Here is a 17,478-nt window from a genome sequence, read left to right as displayed (position 1 = left end):
TCTGCAGCTCCTGGTATTGCTGGGTCATTTCTGGGAGCCAAGGAAGGGAGAAGGGGACAAACATGGTGACTACAGGAGGGACAAGTGAGCAGTTGCTGTGCTCTGACCTGGCCTTGAGCACTGCCAGGGATGGGGCAGCCACGGCTTCTCTGGGCACCCTGTGCCAGCGCCTCAGCACCCTCACAGGGAAGAGCTTCTGCCTAAGAGCTCAGCTCAGTCTCCCCTCGGGCAGGTTCAAGCCATTCCCCTTGGCCTGTCCCTACAGGCCCTTGTCCAAAGCCCTTCCCCAGCTGTCTTGTAGCTCCTTTAGGCACTGGAGCTGCTCTAACATGACCCCTTTGCTCCAAAACTTGTTTGTTAAAAAAGGCTTTTTTTTTTTTTTTTTTTAAGAAAAATATTCTTTAGACCATTAATAAATAATTTAATTTTTAATGAATAATTTCCTCTTTATCTCCTTTTCATTGTTTTTATTTAATTTCTATTTCTAGAGTGCATAATGTACGTGTATGGGCGTGCACGTGCATAAATAAATAGATAAACGGGGGGGGGGAGGGAATATGGGGGATAACATCATGACCACCTTCCCGGTGACGTCATCCCTCCTCCCCCCGCGTGCGCAGTGCAGTGCACCCCCCCCACCCCCCCCCACGGGTGCGGCGCGGAGGATGCGGGGCCGAAGGTGGGTGCGGGGCTGGATGAGGGGGGTTTGGGGGAGGGATGGTGCGGTGTGTAAACGGGGGGGGGGGATTTTAGGGGTACCTCGTGGTGCAAGATGCGGAGTAGGTTTGGGGGGGGTCGTGGGAGTGCAGAACGGAGGGGCTTGTGTTTTGGGGTCTGCTTGGTGGATGCTTGCGTTTGGAGGATGCTTGTGCTTGCAGGATGCTTGCGTTGGGATGCTTGCGTTTGGGTTGCTTGTTGGGGTGCTTGTGTTGGGGGGGATGCTTGTTTGGAGAGGTGCTTGTGTTGAGGGGATGCTTGTGTTTGCGGGATGCTTGGGGGGGGGGGGATGTTTGTGTTCGGAGGGGTGATTGTGTTTGGGGGGGATGCTGCACATCAGCATCCGTGCAAGGATGGTGCATTGTGGGATGCGCACGCGCTGCAGCAGGGGAGGGGGCAGGGGGCAGAGGATGGTGCTTTGGGGCGTTTTGGGGTGTTTGGATGGGGATTATATGGTGAGTGCATGGGGGGGCATGGAGGTGCAGCCATGCAGTCATGTTGGAGTGCGTGGTGCAGGCGTGGCATACGTGTGTGGGATGCACACACGTGCTGGGTGGGTGCATCCTCAGGGACATGTGTGTGTGGGTACATGCATGTGCTGTGTGCTCCCTAAGATGCATGCGCCACTCAAGCACGCACATCTTCATCTGCACACCCCCGTGCACGCGTGTGAACATGCACAATTGCGTGTGCGCTGCTCACACACGTGTACTGTTCTGTGCACAGTGCACATGTTCACCTGCAAGTGCATATGCGCGCATACATGGGTGTTCATGCGCCCCGAACACGTTTGTGGGGTGTGTGCACAGCGGCTATGGTGCAGACCTGTGGAGGTTCATGCACACACACACATGGGGGGGTGCAAGTGTGCACAGTGGGCGTGCAGACATGCTGCACATGGACTCAAAGTCCCAATCTGGCCAGGTTTTCCCCCAAAAGCTGCTGTGTTTCTGCTCTCCTCCCCAGGGGAAACATGACAGGGCTGGGCTGGGGTAGTGGCACCTTTACTGGCCTATTGCTGGCTGGCTACAAGGTTATATTTGCTTCCTGTCAGGCTACTGCTAAGATACTACCCGAATACTCTCATTAATCTTGTGAAGGAGGAGTGAAATACTCTCAAGAAACAGCTGGGATGCTTCTAAGATGCTGTCAGGAGTGTACTCAAATGCTGACAGGATGCTCTGCAGATAGTTACTAAGGCACTTGCAGAGTGGCCCTAAGATATACTATGGGTACTATGTGGATGATACTGGGGTAGTTCAAAAATGCTGCTAAGGTACTATCAGATCACTGCTGGGATGATATTTCCAGCATCTTTCCAGGGTTGATGCTGAAATACTGTTATGAAGGCCTCACTGGAGTAGTTGTAACACACCATCAGGATACTCTCAGGATACTACAAACAGGTACAGTCAAGTTGCTTTCAGCATAGTAACAGGGCACTAAGATAATATCTCGATGATATTACATTGCACTACCAAGATACTATCAGGACACTGCAAAGATGATAGCTGTATACCATTTCATCACTTTTAGGGTCCTGTCAGAACACTCCTCATATACTACTGTGATACTATCAGGGCACTGTTAGGATGTAATTAGGGTGCTATTGGGGTGGTCGTGTCATAGTATCAGGATATTCTTACCTGTGCTAGTACAACATCAGGGAAATGCTGAGCTATTCAATGGCTCCTACTAGGATACTCTCAGTGCAGCACAAAGGTACTATCAGGACTCTGCTAAGATGTTATCAGGGTATGCTAGTAGAATATCTGAGACACTACAAAGGCACCACTAAAGATAGTGGTAAGATACCTCTAGGATACTATCAAGGTAACACTGACATCTTTGGGATATTGTCAGCATATTACTCATACTAATATGATACTTTCAGGCCACTACCAATACAGTAGGCATATAAGGGTACCACTGAGTTACTACCAGTTCAGTAAAAAAGGTAGTGTTATACTTTTTACATACTATAAGTGTAGCACTAAGCTACTTGGGCCACTACCAGTGCTTTGTTGCTATTAGTGAAGACTACTATAGTGTCAGGATATCAGTATATTTCTATGAAGACAGTACTAAGATGCTGTTGGGATACTAATAGGATACTGCAGAGATATTGTTGGTTGTGTAATAGCCGTGGCAGTCGGGTTTCAGCCAGCACAGTGGCAGCAAAGGCAATGGGGAGCCCTGGTGTTGTAACCTGTGAGTAGCCTCATGGGCACCCTCTCTCTGCAGCTAAGGCAGCACATCGGTGTGGAGGAGGATGGAGGCGCCTCTTGTAAGCCTGGAGGAGGAGTTTGAGGAGGGGCCCGGGGTTGATGGGGGGACCCCACAACGCACTGCAGACCCGGCTCTGGCCGAGCTGGAGAGCTTCTCGGCTGAGATGATGAGCTTCAAGTCCATGGAGGACCTGGTGCAGGAATTCGATGAGAAGCTCACCGTCTGCTTCCGCAACTACGATGCTGCCACCGAGGGGCTGGCCCCTGTGCGGAGCCATCTCCAGGCACAGGAGGAGGAGGAGCGCCTCCAGGATGAGGAGTGAGTAAGGCCCCCTTCCTTCTGGGGCTGTGGTCCTCATTGCTCACCTGCAGAATCCTATCCTATGCAAGCTGGCTCCCTGCATGGCAGCGTGGTCATGCAATGTGTCAAAACAGAGGTGTAGTAACTCATGAGTTGGCCCCCTCACAGCCTGCGTGCCTCCTTGCGAGACTTCCCTGACCAGCTCTTGCATCGCAGCATGGTTATGAGCCATGTCAGGAATAGCACTGAGTAAGGGCTCCCGTGGGGTCTGCATGCCACCTTGCACACTAGCAAGGTACACACCACATGCAACTCAGCCCCCTGTATCCCAATGTGGTCATGCAGCAGTCTGGAATAGCTATGTAATATCCTATGAGTAGCTGAGCAGGATCCTATGAGTAGACCATTCTCCTATGAAAAATGCCCCTGCGAGGCTTATTGCACCGTATTTCATGCTTGTAAGGTCTCCCCTACATGCAAATCAGCCCCCTCCACTGTGGCATGATGATGCTACACCTTGGGAGTAGCTGTGTAGGATGCTTGGAGTTGCTGTGTAGCATCCTATGAGGAGGTACAGTGGGATGTCCTGTATCACATTGCAGGGGATTATGGAAGGCTCAGTCTATGTGAGGGTAGGGGTAGGGGGAGTGTAAACCTGGAGTAAGGTATGAGTAGGGCTTAGCCTCCTGTTTGCAACATGCAATCTCTGTGGCAGCCATTTTGGGGCAAATTCCCCCCAGTATAGTGGCACTTGCATTAAACCCAAATTTAAAAAAAACAAACCACATTTTTTGTTGCAAAATGCCATTTTTAGCCAAATTTGGGTGTTTTTTTTTCAGCAATGTTTATATATTAACCTCTTTCTGGTTATATTTTTGTGTTTAAGTGGCATTATTCCACCAGGCTGCAATCCCTAACACTCATTTTTCACCATGCAAAATACTTGTTTTCAACCCCAAAACCTCCCAAATATCTTTATTTTCGTGGGGTTTTTATTCAACAAAACATGCTGAAACCAAATTGATTTTGGTACTTGACTGAATTGATGGGTTTTAGGGGAAAAATGCATTTTGGCTCCATGCAGGGACTGCCGCGCTGTCACCGGCTGCACCGCTTTGTGCTGCTCATTGTGTCTTTTTGGGTCACTTTGGGCAAAAACAGAGTGGTTTTTTTTCTTTCTTTCTTGAATGAGCCCTGTGTACGCAGCGGGGGATGGGCTGGCGCCTTAAAGGCATTTTATTTCCCTCATTATTAACCATTTCTTGCCATATTTAACCCAGAAAGCTGCTTAGTGACCCTACAGGGTACTGGCCCTTTAAGAGCGGGGGGGTGGTGGTGGTGTTAGGGGGAAACAAATTTGGGGGATAATCATTTATTTTTTTCCTTATTTGCTGCAGGTTTGTGGAAAATGGGAATATTGGGGGTTTAGGGTCAATTTGGGAAATATGGGATTTCGGGGAGATTAAGATCAGGTGAGGAGGGAAATAAGAGAAATACCCCAAAATGAGCAGTTCGGGGGATTGGAGGGGGCAGGCGGTTTTGGGGGGATTTAGAAGGAATCGGGGTGCACAGGGATGTGGTGCCGAGTTGAACTGAATACGCCATTTGTGGGGGAAAATGGGTGCATTTCCCATAACAGGGAGACATTTTCTCATCTCTTTTTGAGCCTTTTCTCCCATTTTGGGGCTTTTCTCCCCTTTTCCTTTTTTTTTTTTTCCCTTTTCCCCCTCTTTTGGCCCTTTTCCCTCTTCCCCCATTCCCTGTTTTCCCATTTTTCCCTGTCTCCCTTTTTCCTCTTCTCTCTCATTTCCCCCCTTTTTCCTTCTTTCCCCCCTTTCTCCTTTTTTCTCCCATTTCTCCTCTTTTATCCCATTTTCCCTTCTCCCACTTTTCCCCCTATTGCAGGCCAGCATTTTGGGGAGCTTTGAGGCATTTGGGGAACCACAAAAGCGTTTTGGGGCACTGAGCAATTTGGGGGGATGTTCTGGAGCATTGCAGGGGCTTTTTGGGGGGTTTCTTTGGGGTATCAGGGCAGCTTTATGAGGCATCTTAGGGTGTTTGTAGGCAGTGTTTCAGGACAGCATTCTGGGGGCTTTCCCAGCGGTATTTTGGGGTGGTTTGGAGCATTTCAGGATGGCATCCTGGTGCGTTCTGCTTTTGGGGGTATTTTTGGGTGTTCCGTGATGGCATTTTGGAGCTTTGGGATCTTTATGGCATGTTGGGGTGTTTCAGAAGATGTTTTGGGGCATTTTGGGGTGTTCCAGAGCAGTGTTTTGAGGGGGTTTGGGGCCTTTCAGAGGGTCTTGGAGCTTTGAGGCAGTGCTTTACGATGGCATTTTGGGGTGTTTCTGGGGCTTTTGGAGCATTTCAAGATGTTTTGGAGTATTTCAGGGCATCCTGGTGATGTATTGGAATGGAATTGGGGGCATTTAAGGCATTTTCGGGCATCTGGAGACATTTTGGGACATAAGAGTGGCCTTTTGGTGTGGTATTTTGATGGCAATGTTTCAGTATTATCAGATCATCTCAAGTGCTGGGACAGCCTTTCAGGGTACTTTGGGGTATTTCAGGGCAGTGTTTCATGACAATTTGAGAAGCTTTGGGGTCTTCTAGGGCAGTATTTGGGATGTTTGGGGCACCTCGGTGGGATTTGGGGGTTTTGGGGTGTGGGGGAAGCATTTCAGGGTATTTCCAGGGGTGCATTTTGTGCTGTTTTGAGGCATTTTGGCAGCATTTTGGGATCGCTGCTCACCACCCGCCTCCCTGCAGGGTCTGGGATGCTCTCACCGATGGTTTCGCCCCCCGGAGCTCCCCCCGGCCCTGGCTGCTCCCCGGGGCTGAGGCCTCTGATGGCACCGACCACCAGGTACTGCTCTGCATCCCCCCTTGGCTCCCCAAAGCCCCCTGTCCCCACATGACCCCTTGTTAAGCATGCCCTGGTGATGCTTGACAGCTGTCAATCAGCCCCAGGGCTCTCTGTACTACCCAGAAGTGATATTTTTGGGGTGCTGCAGCAGCAGCGCAGTGAATGTCCACGTTTTAGGGTGAAATTACACTGAAATGGGCAGTATTACAGGTTTGGTTTGGCAGTCTCGTCTCAGGGGTGAGATGGTGTATTTTTTTGGCTAGAAAATAGTATTTTCTTTGCTGCAATGAGTTTGTGCTGTGTTTGTGGGTGTGGGAGGGCTGCAGCGGTGCCCCAAAATCCACTGAATTTAACCCATTTGGATGGTACAGAACCTGTTGCTAAAGGAGGGGGAGAGAAGGTGAATATTTGGGGTTATTTTTTGCCACAAAGGTGAAGTAGACTGTGAAAGGTGGTAAAAAAGAAGATGCCTCCCTGCCCAACATCTGCGTCCAACATCTTCATCCATTACCTCCCCATCCAGCATTCCCCTCTGACATCTCCCCATCTAATGTCCCCATCCAATATCTCCCATCTGACCACTTCCCCCTCCAGCTTCACAATCTATTATCTCCCCATCAAACATCTCCAGCATTTCTATCCAGTGTCTCCAACACCTCCCTATCCAGTGTCACTGTGCAATATATTCATGAAAACATCTCTCCATCCAACATCTTCATCCAGCATCTCTATCTACCATACTTGTACTTCTCCCTGTCCAGCTTCCCAGTCCAACAACTCTCCTTCCAGTGTCTTCTCATCCAGCATCTCCATCTATCTCCTCACAATGCCTACCCATTCAGTACTTCCCTGCTTGTCTTTCTCTCCAGTGTCTCCATCCAGCATCCCCACCCAACGCCCTCATCCAACATCTCCCCATGCAGTGTCTCCCTGTGCATCATCCCCATCTGATGTCTCCATCCAACACCTCATCCAACATCTTCCCTGTCGTCACCCTCATCTGATGTCTCCACCCAGTGTCTCCCCCACGCAGCATGTCCCCCTGAGCTGTGGTTCGCTGGTGGCTCTCCCTGTGCCAGGGCCAGGGCCATGTCTGTGTCCATGCTGGGGCCATGCCTGTGCCGGGCCAGGCCTGCGGTGCCACCAGGACCTCCCAGCCTGTGTCTCCTGCAGCTCTGCGAGAAGGAGGAGGAGGAGGAGGAGCTCACTGAGAGGAGTGAGCAGGACTCGGGCATCAATGAGGAGCCGCTGCTGACAGCTGAGCAGGTACCCCCGGTTCCCATGGGTGTCTCCCAAAAGCCAGGCTTGAGCCCTCAGCAGCCCCATGGCAGCGCAAAAAAAAAAGGGCCAGATCCCACTATTTTGGGACGCAGAGCATGGAATGCAGGTTTGAATGTAGATGGAGGTGCAGGCTGTGGGTGCTGATGCGGGATTTGGGTGCAGATGGGAACATGGGGTGGGGGTGCAAACGGGTGGCATGGGATGAAGTGCAAAAATGGGGTGCCGACGTCAGATGCAGCTACAGGATGCTGGTGCAGAGGCAGGGTGTGGATGTCTGAGGCACGGTGTAGGTACCAGGTGCAGGTGGAGGATGCAGGTTGGAGGGAGCAGGATGCAGATGCAGGCATGGGATGCAGAATTAGATGTAGGTGTAGGGCCAGGGTGTGAGTGCATGTGGGAGGCTGTAGATGCGGGATGTGGCTGGGAATGGGAGGAAGGTGGGATGCAGATGAGGATGCAAATGGAGGGTGCAGGGTACAGAGGGATGCAAATGCAGATGCAGGATGCAGATGGAGGATGAGGGGTGCTGATAAAGATGGAGAATGCAGGTGTAGGATGAAGGGAGCAGGTTGGAGATGGGGGTGCAAGACACAGATGCAGGGATTTAGCTGTGGGCTGCAAGGTGTCGGTGCAGGCTGGAGGTAGAATGCAGGTGCAAATGGAGGACACTGATGCCCTGAAGGTCATCGAGGAGCTGGAGGAGCTGATGCAGAGTTCACCTGACCCTGAGGCTGATCCTGAGGGGGAGGAGGAAGAGGAGGATGAGGAAGAGGAAGAGGAAACTGAGGCTGATGCTAAAGGCAAAGGCAGTGGTGGGGGCACGGAGCCCATCGTTCTGCGGGAGCTGCATGCTTTTTCCCCTGCCTTCAACAACAACTGCTCTCACGAAGGTAAGGCCACCATAACCCTGGCCAGTCACTTTCTGGGGGTAATTTCCACCAAATTGGACAACTGAGTCTCTTCAGGCTTCAGGGCTGGCTTGCTCCAGTGCTGACACATTGTTTGGCCAGGAGGGGGCTGTTGGCAAAAGATGAAGCAGTGACTGCACTGGTGCCTCACCAGTGGCATTGGTCACCCTGTGCATCTTGATAACAGGACTAGCTGCACGAAGCTTTTTGCACACTTCAGTGTGTAATTCCCTAATTGCACCATGCTCATCACTGTACAAGGCATGTGACTGGTATTTGCTTCAGGAATAGTTGTGGCTGCCCCATCCCTGGCAGTGTTCAAGGCCAGGTCAGACAGGGCTTGGAGCAAGCTGCTCCAGTGGAAGGTGTCCCTGCCTGTGGCAGGGGTTGGAACTTGATGAGCTTTAAAGGTCTTTTCCATCCCAAACCATTCCATGGTTCTGTGGTTTATTGCACTGTGCATTGCAGTTGCACCCCCAAGTGTTTCACCAATTACACTGGGCATCCCATTAACCTCCCTGTTGGCAGTGCTGGGCCGGCTGTCGGCACGGGAGCTGGTAGCAGCGGCAGGGCGGGCAGAGGCGGCGAGCCGGGCGCTGTCAGCGGAGCTGGTGGCCCAGCTGGCACGTCGGGATGAGCTGGCGTTCGAGAAGGAGGTGAAGACGGCGTTCATCGGGGCGCTGCTGGCCGTGCAGGGCGAGCAGCGCGAGCAGCGCGAGGCTGCCCGGCGCCGCCGGCGTGACAGGGGCCTGAGCCTGCAGGGAGGGCGTCCCGAGCGTGGAAACAACATGCCCCGGAAGGTGGGGATGCTGCGGCCATGGGAACGGGGGATGGGGGGATTTGGGATGAGGAAAGGGGAGATGGAGGCATGGGGATGTGGGCACAGGGGATGCAGCAGGGCGACATGGGGTTGGGGGGTTGAAGGATGAAAGGATGCAGGGGCAGGGGTTGAGGAAGGGGGGACATGGGACAGGGACGTGGTGACAGGGAATGGTGACGGGATAGGGCAGAGGGACATGGGAGAGGGAGGCATGAGGCAGGGAATGAGGGATGGAGGGATGTGACAGGGACATAGGATGGGGTGATGTGGAGAAGAGGGGGGATGAAGCAAAGGGACATGGGCTTGGATGGGGAGGAGGAGGATATGGGGACAGAGGGAGACGGTGACAGGGAATGGGGGCTGCAGGTGGGAGTCAGGAGCTGGGGGGAAGCTGGTATAAAGGGAGGTGCAATGGGTAATGTCTGTGTCCCTGGGAGGTGACGGGGTGACGTGTGTCCCCAGCGCTTCAGCATGGAGGGCATCTCCAGCATCCTGCACTCCGGCCTGCGCCAGACCTTTGGCCCCACCGCCAACGAGAAACAGGTGCCCTTTTCCCCCAGAAAGCTGTCCATATCTGTCCCCCTTCCATACACACCCCCATTCCCTGCATCACCTCAAAAGAAATCCTCCCAGAGCGGGAGTTTGCATTTGGGCAGGTTCTGCAGCATGAAATCCATTCAGTACTCCCCAAAATTCCTGCCCATCAAACGCAGTCCCAGGACAATTGCAGCACAGTCTGCTTGAGCGCCAGTTTTGGGCCATTTATCCCAAGGCGGTGTGAAAAACAGGCAGTTTTGTGCCACCTGGTGCTTTTTGGTGTGTTTGGGTGTTGTCTTTCCAGTACCTGAACACAGTGATTCCCTATGAGAAGAAGGGGTCGCCACCCTCCGTCGAGGACCTGCAGATGCTCACTAACAGTGAGTATTTTTCCAAGCTTCTGTTTGGGGGCAGAATCGGTGCTAGAGCACATCCCATATGGAAACAGGCTGAGAAAGTTGGGGCTGTTCAGCCTGGAGAAGAGAAGGCTCCAGGGAGACCTCAGAGCAGCTCCCAGTGCCTAAAGGAGCTACAGGGATGCTGGAGAGGTACTCTTCATCAGGGATGGTATTGATAGGACAAGTGGAAGGTGTCCTTGTCCATGGCAGGGGGTCAGAACTGGATGAGCTTTTAGATCCATTCCAACCCAAACCAGTCTGGAATTCTATGATTTTGCATCAGCACAGCGTGGTGGATTTGGAACGCACCATTCTGCATCACTGCAGTGCCTGCGATACGGGTGCATCATTGCAGTGCAGCAGTGAAACTCTGCAGGTGTCTCTATGGTGACTTTGGGGCTGGTTTGAGGGAGAAAATGGAGATTTGAGGGCAGTAGGGATGGGCTCACAGCTCTGTTCCTGCTCACAGTCCTGTTTGCCATGAAGGAAGGGAACGAGAAGGTGCCCACACTGCTCACGGATTACATCCTCAAAGGTATCTGCTCACTTCATGCATCTCCTGTGTACTCCCCCTGCAGCCTTCATGCAGCTCCTGTGCAGCCCCTGTGTCTGTGCATCTCTCTTTGCAGTGCTCTGCCCAACCTGATGCCGTGCTGCCCTTGAGCCCCCTCAACCCCGGCACCCCCTGAAAATGGGGCTAAACCCGAGGAAAATGGGTCACCCACGGCCCCCACCCCCACCCCCCCGCACTGCCCCCACCTTTGCACAACTGGGAAATAAATAATTCGTTTCATTAATTAAGCACCCGGCCTCCGGTGTCTCCATCCCCCCGCTCGGGACGTCGTTCTGCTGCTTTTTGATGGGAAAAAAGCCCTTTTTGGGGGTGGAAAAGACCAACGAGGGCTTTGCTGCAGTGCTCATGAATATTCAGGAAATTATAAGATATGCAAATTTCTGGCTAATGAGATGCTGGGGGCTTAGAGCCGGCAGCAACAGCGATCTGAGGGGCAAAATTCTCCTCAAAATTCCATTTTGAGGGGAGGTTTTTACCCGTTTTTAACTTTCAGCCCTAAATTGTACCAAAATTGCTGGTTTTATTCCCAGAAAAATCAACCGGTTAATTAGCAGTGGCTCCTTAAGGAACAAGGGGGCTTCCACGGGGTGGGATAATTGCTCAGCCTGGGGGCTTGTCACTCATTTGGGGGGTTTTGCTCATTTTTGGAGAGCGTAATCTATTTTGGGGACAAATTCAGGTATTCTGGGGGGAAATCACTTACATTGGGGGACTATTGCTCATTTGGGGTGAGAATTGCTCATTGGGGGGAAACGTGGGGAACTCACTTTGGAAAATGTAACATTCTGAAATAAGCATCACTCATTTGGGGGGAGAATGCCTCATTTTTGGACATAAATCATTTTGGGATAAGCATCACTCATTTTAGGGTCAGAATTACTCATTTTGAGATAAGCATCATTCATTTTGGGGGAGAAGCCCTCCTATTTGAACAATAATATTCATTTCAGGGTGAGCATCGCTCATTTTGGGGCTGTTCCACTTATTTGAGGGGTCTTTTGGGGCTTTTCCAGTCACAGGAGGAAGCTGCCAACAAAATACAGCTGCAAAACCTCATCTCGTAGCACTTTATAATAAATGGCCATGAATTAATACTAAATTACAATGAATCCTTTATGAAATTACAGAAACCCAAAATACATTGATTTTTTTTTTTTTTGCCGAGCCACCCTCTCCTGTGGCTTGTTTGGGCTAAAACTCCACCATTTTCCCACATGGGTGGACAACGTCAGGGAGAAACCATCTCTCAGCAACATTATTGAGTTTCCTTCCATTTTGGTGACTCTCGGGGGTCACCATTCAATTCTGGGTGAAAATCTGTGTGTTCTAAACCCATTTTTTCCTGCCTCGGTGCCAGTGGGAAAGTCTCATTCCCGGCGGCCTTTGCCCCAACTCTGCATCCAGTCTCAGCCCTTCAGGATGAGAATGGGGTGGTTCTTCTCCAGATTCAACGGGTGTTTTAGCACATAAATAAAAGGATTTGGGGGAATATCCTCCCTTTTCCAGAAAGTTGTGTCCAGAGTCACCAAACGGCCACAGCACTGGGGATAAAACAAGGAGATCTGGGCAATCTGGTGGGTCAAGAGCACCAAAACCCTCCTCAGATCCAACCTGAAGCAACTTGCACTCACTGTTTCTTTCTCCCCATGTGCTGATACTTACGCCTGTGAATCCTCTTTTTGGGGGAAAATCCCAAAAAGCATCAGTCCTGGGTTTGTTTATTGGGATTTGGGGTTTTTGCACCAAGGAATCCAAGTGATGGACGCAGTGGCCCATGGTGAAAGCCCACTGTTGCCCAACAGCACTGGAGCATCGCGTGGGGAAAACAGCATCCCCTAAAAATGCTTTTTCTTACCAAAAATGAAGGGGAAAAGGGAAAAATAAGAAAAAAGCCTGAAAAAGAAAAATAAATCCGGCCACAATATGTGCCTTGTAAACATGTGTCCTTCACATCCACACGCTGATGTGCTGGTCCCTGTGCTCCTGTGGGCAGCCAGGGCAGCCACCAGTGCCTCCAATTTGCTTTTTTCTCACCAATTTTTTGTTCTTGCCAGGGGTTGGTTTTTTTTGGCATTTCTGGGGGAATTTTGTTTCTGGTGCTGTCAATGATGTGGGGATGGTGCAGGAGGAGCTATTCCAAGGAGTCACTGTGGTCCAAGCCGAGGTCAGCGCCGGGTGCTGCCGGGAGGCCACCAGGCTCTTCTTCCAGCTCTTCCTCTTCTTCTTCCTCTTCCTCCATCTCATCCTCATCCTCCTCATCCTCCTCTTCTTCCTCGGTGCCATCAAGGGAGTCATCATGGGCTGCCAGCATGGCCTGCTGCATGGCCATGGTGGCTGTCGCTGATGAGAGGGGTTGCAGGTTGTCCATGCTGAGCGAGCCTGAAATCACATAAATACATAGAAATGAGGGCTCCCCAAGTAAGATAAAAATGACAACAAAGTGCAAGAACCAAGAACAAGCCAAGCTGAAAGCTGTATCTAGACAGAGCACCCTGTAGGGTGTCTCACATGTCCCAGTCACTGCCCAAGGTCCAGCCCTTAATGTTTTTAATGTATCTTCATTAAATAACAAGAAACGATCATTTTTGAGCAAGTAGATGCCCAAACTGGTTGGGCAGATCTTTGTCTTCTCTCCGTTTCCACCATGCCTTCTCTTCATCTTCTCTGTTTTCATCTTGTCTGGTCCATACTCATTTATGCTCTCTTCATCTTCTCTACTCCATCTTCATCATCTGTTCTCTGTTTATCTTTTCTCCTCCCTTCTTGTCTCATCTGTCTTCTCATCGCCATCTTCTCTGCTCCTCTTCATCTTCATCACCTGTTCTTCATCTTTCCTCCATCTTCTGTCTTCCTGTCTTGTCTCATCTGTCTTCTTATCTCCATCTTCTCTACTCTTCAGTTTCATTATCTGCTCTCTGTTCACCTTCCTTTCATCTTCTTCCTTCCTATCTTGTCTCATCTGTTTTCTCATTGCCATCTTATAACCCTTTTTCCCATTTTGTCTCTTCTCCTCTCCCCATCTTCCCCTTCACCTTCTCCCCTCAGGAGGTATCCCAAGTGTATCCCACAGGGGCTGATCCCTGAGGAGTGTTCCTATGCTAAGGGGATGGCAATGCCCCATTTCTAGTGCCCTTGTGACAGCCAGCTGGAGGGATCTTCTTGCCTTCATCACTTCTTCAACATATTTTTCCCCACAGGGGATAAAAAATGGCTCTAGAAATCCTTAATTCCCAATTAAGGCCATAATTGAATGCATGGCCACCCCATCCAGGAAGAGCAGGGGCCATAAGGGCTTGTCCTTACCATCAGGATTTGTCCCCGCATTGCCACTCTGCTGCTGCAGGACCCCAGCAGCGATGGAGTTGGGCCAGAACCGCTGGGTGGGCCGATGCTGAGATTTGATTTTCTTTGCTTTGGGGGCAGGGTCTGGGTTGCTGGCATCAAGCATTGGCTGCAGGATGCGCCGCCGGGCATTGATGAACCTTTCCGGGGAAAAGAGAGACATTACATTGGAGTAATGTTACACCAATTCTGAGTTAGGACAACAGACTTTATAACAATTCAATGAACCACAATATAAAACAAAAAAGCTGGGGGGGTTACCCTATTTTATCTGTCTGTGGTAGTTTCATGATGAGAGTGGTGGGACACTGGCACAGGGTGCCCAGAGAAGCTGTGGCTGCCCCATCCCTGGCAGTGCTCAAGGCCAGGTTGCACACAGGGGCTTGGAGCAAGCTGCTCCAGTGTAAGGGGTCGCTGCCTGTGGCAGGGGCTGGAACTCGATGAGCTTTGAAGGTCCCATCCAACCCAGACCGTTCCGTGTTGCACCACTGCATTAATTTCTCCAGCTGAGTTGAAGGCTGCTACACATGGGCTTTGCCAGCAGAGGGCACTAAAACATCGCAAATGAAACGCCTCCAATTAAACACACCCCAGCCCAACTCCTAGAAATGGTCCCTGATTACCCAAGTTACCCCCAGAAAATCACTATATAGCACCAAAACAGCATGAAAAACATTTCTAAAGGCAGCAAGATGACTGCATGGGCCTCTGATGCACTCACCAGTTGTTGACTTGCAAGAGGGTCAGGTTGGTTTGGGCAGCAATTTGCCTCTTCTCGTCCTCTGTGGGGTAGGGGTGCTAGAAAAAAAAGATATGGGCAGCAAAGTGACATCCCTGTATGCAAACTGGCAACCTTAAGTGGGCCCAACACAGCGATGTTCTTGTCCTGAATGCAATAAATCCAACATTTCCCATTTAAAAAACCAGGCTGGAAAGTCCCATCCATTTGCAGCTCTATGATTTCCTGGGTCATGTTGTTCCCCAAGTTGCTTGGAGTTGTTATTTTCTGTGTTGCTGCCTACCTTGGGAGTCTCCCACCTTCCTGGAGACCATCGTGAAGCTCTTTGCAATCAGATTCTGAGTGGGTTTTGGCCAAATTATGCAGGAAAAAGGGTTAGGGTTATGCTTTTCACCCTTCTTCCAGCCCTGCTGATGGGACAGCAATGTCCTTGGTTGCATCCTCTGAGTTCCTTCCATCTACCTACATTTGCATCCCCCCAGAATGGGATAGGCTTGCAATTCTGCGTGTCAGGTGACTGCTGATCACAACCCTACCTGTGGGACAGCTTTCACACTCCAGCTTGCTAGAAAAGGTATTTGGCAGATGTTAATTGTAAAACAATGCAAAAAGTCATGGAAGGCCCCTTTTGTTTGCTTATTCTTGCATTAAGGGCATATTGTTACCACCTGCAGTGAAAAACATCATGCTCCAAATACTCCCAAAACAAAAGCAAAGCCACTTAGTGCCTCCAAATACAAACTCACCCCCTGGATTTGCTCATTTTGGGGTTTTCCACCTTTTTATTTTCCCCAGCTTGCACAGAGATTTGGCAGTTGAGGTGCTCACCATGAGATGCTGGAAGAGCCATGAGCGCATGATGTTGGTGGCATGTTTGGGCAGGACGCCCCGCTTGTTCTTGGACTTCTTGTCCTCACCATCGAGGAGGGAGGTAAGATCGAGGTTCACCTGCCAGGGGAGAGCACTGGCTGAAAACACAGACACCCCAAAACACAAGCAAAGCCAACTCAAAAAAGGAGTGGAAAAAATAGGCACTTGCAGGGAGCATCCAAACTCTGTTTTTTTCCCAAAAAACTTTGCATTAAATCCACATTTTCCCCCAGGATCTCTATTCAATATCTCCACTGCTTTTACCTATGCTTTGCAAAGGGAAATGGGATTTTTCTCCCTGTGGTGGCACCAGCAGAGATGGGGACTGTGGTGCCAAACCCACGATGGTTTTGATATCCAATTAAAGAGGAAAAACACTTTCACCTTATAAAATAGAATCATGGAATGGTTTGGGTTGGAAGAGACCTTAAAGCTCATCCAGGTCCAACCCCCTGCCACAGGCAGGGACACCTTCCACTAGAGCAGCTTGCTCCAACAACCAAGAAGACGGCTTTCTGAACCTGAGGTCAAAACCCTGCTGCTTGTTAACACCTTCCAAGCCTGCATTCCTCATCCGACTGATTCCCACCATGAGGGGAAACATATCCATTGCAGGAAAACTTGCCTTTTTTCCCCCAGAAAAATAAAAAATCAGCATCTTGCCGCACGAGAAGTTTTAATGAGGACGCAGGAACCGAACCGAAATCTCAGTGCTTGAGTTAAAAAGAGATTTTTACTCTTTATTTTCCCCAGCTCTTCATCAAACCCTTTCTGCTGGATGAATTAAACATCAGGCCAGCAGGTCCCTGCAATTCCCATGGGTTCCAGCTGAATAAATCATGCCGGTGGCGCAGGAAGAGCATCCAGAGGTGCTTGTCTGGGGCTTCCTCCCTGCCCCAATATTCCCTGTGCACATGTTTTTCCCACCATGGAGGGTTTTGCTGCAAGATTTAAGCCCTCAATGGAAAGGTATTCAAGGAAGAAATTTTAAGAAGCAGTGCCCAGGCAATAAAACGTGCCAGCGAGGTGCCACCCATTCCCAACATGCACGGGGGAATTTTTGCTGACCTGCTCTGTGAAGCAGAGTAGCAGAAAATTATGGTTTCTTGCCCAAATTCCTAGGAAATGCGGGTTTGGAAGAGTTCATGTGCAACGCAGCCAACAGAGATAGCAAGCTGTCCTTATAAATCCTTTTCTACACTAAATTGTCACCTTATTGCAAGATGCATCCACAGACAAACCCCATGTAATTCATTGCAATGACAGAAAAAAGGAGTAAAACCAGAGCAAATGGCTAAAACAATACGCCAAAATCCATAAAGCAAGGAAAAAAAATGACTCTTTCCCATGAGTGCTGCAACTGCTGCACTGGACAGGCAATCTCAGATCCATAACGCAATAGCAATGGTTTAGAGAGGGTGACATGGTTTAGTGTATGGTGTCCCTGCCCATGGCAGACAGGTTGGAACTAGATGATCAGGTCCTTTCCAACCCCAACTACTCTATGATTCCATATCATATCCTATCAGATATATCATATATCAGATATCATAGATCACATATTTTATATATCATAGATATAATATCTATCACACATATCTGTCATATGTCATATATCATTTATCATCTTATATATGATGCATGAGATATGATATCTCATAGATCATATACCATATGTCATATATCATATGCGATACGTCATACTACATTATATAGTATGCAGTGTATAGTGTATAGAATATAATATACTATATAACATAGAAATATAAACATTGCTGTAATTTGTTAGGTCTTTCTCTAGTTCCTCAGGTACCCCCAAGGTACCTGGGTTTAATCAATGCTCCCTGCTAATTAAAAATTCAGGATACTCCCACGAGTTTAATTCCTTGAGAAATGG

The 17,478-nt window shown here is 49.9% G+C and overlaps 2 protein-coding genes across 10 annotated transcripts in view; one reads left to right on the top strand and one right to left on the bottom strand.

Moving 5' to 3' along the window:
* Positions 1–615: 615 nt before the first annotated feature.
* Positions 616–10,857, top strand: FEZ1 (fasciculation and elongation protein zeta 1). Of its 3 annotated transcripts, XM_065697227.1 has the most exons (10): positions 616–679; positions 2,962–3,264; positions 6,016–6,112; positions 7,286–7,378; positions 8,076–8,283; positions 8,830–9,101; positions 9,584–9,664; positions 9,963–10,038; positions 10,526–10,591; positions 10,686–10,857. In XM_065697227.1, exons 2-10 carry the CDS (start codon positions 2,990–2,992, stop codon positions 10,700–10,702), a joined length of 1,185 nt encoding a protein of 394 aa, XP_065553299.1. In that variant the 5' UTR covers positions 616–679; positions 2,962–2,989; the 3' UTR covers positions 10,703–10,857. The 3 variants fall into 3 exon arrangements, with proteins under 3 accessions (XP_065553299.1, XP_065553297.1, XP_065553298.1); XM_065697225.1 differs by lacking the exons at positions 9,963–10,038; positions 10,526–10,591; positions 10,686–10,857 and having other exon boundaries at positions 9,584–9,956; XM_065697226.1 differs by lacking the exons at positions 616–679; positions 9,963–10,038; positions 10,526–10,591; positions 10,686–10,857 and adding an exon at positions 2,040–2,123 and having other exon boundaries at positions 9,584–9,956.
* An 826-nt stretch (positions 10,858–11,683) lies between these two features.
* The window catches only part of PKNOX2 (PBX/knotted 1 homeobox 2), an 80,184-nt gene continuing 74,389 nt past the window's right edge, over positions 11,684–17,478 (bottom strand). For all 7 annotated transcript variants that reach the window (XM_065697195.1, XM_065697196.1, XM_065697194.1 and 4 more), the window contains 4 exons: positions 15,540–15,659; positions 14,694–14,770; positions 13,934–14,112; positions 11,684–13,009 (listed from right to left, as the gene is read on the bottom strand). In XM_065697195.1, coding sequence (XP_065553267.1) covers positions 12,762–13,009; positions 13,934–14,112; positions 14,694–14,770; positions 15,540–15,659 — 624 coding nt within the window. In that variant the 3' untranslated portion in view covers positions 11,684–12,761. The remainder of the gene's footprint in view (positions 13,010–13,933; positions 14,113–14,693; positions 14,771–15,539; positions 15,660–17,478) is intronic.

The sequence above is a fragment of the Lathamus discolor genome, chromosome 17 (assembly GCF_037157495.1).
Source record: "Lathamus discolor isolate bLatDis1 chromosome 17, bLatDis1.hap1, whole genome shotgun sequence".
Taxonomy (NCBI): Eukaryota; Metazoa; Chordata; class Aves; order Psittaciformes; family Psittacidae; genus Lathamus; species Lathamus discolor.
This window is presented reverse-complemented; position numbering and strand designations above follow the sequence as displayed.

Excerpts from the sequence above, each read along its gene's own strand:
- FEZ1 (XM_065697225.1), top strand. The coding sequence starts at position 2,990 with ATGGAGGCGCCTCTTGTAAGCCTGGAGGAGGAGTTTGAGGAGGGGCCC. Across the intron at positions 6,113-7,285 it reads CTGATGGCACCGACCACCAG|CTCTGCGAGAAGGAGGAGGA; the intron begins GTACTGCTCTGC and ends TGTCTCCTGCAG. Across the intron at positions 7,379-8,075 it reads CGCTGCTGACAGCTGAGCAG|GTCATCGAGGAGCTGGAGGA; the intron begins GTACCCCCGGTT and ends GATGCCCTGAAG.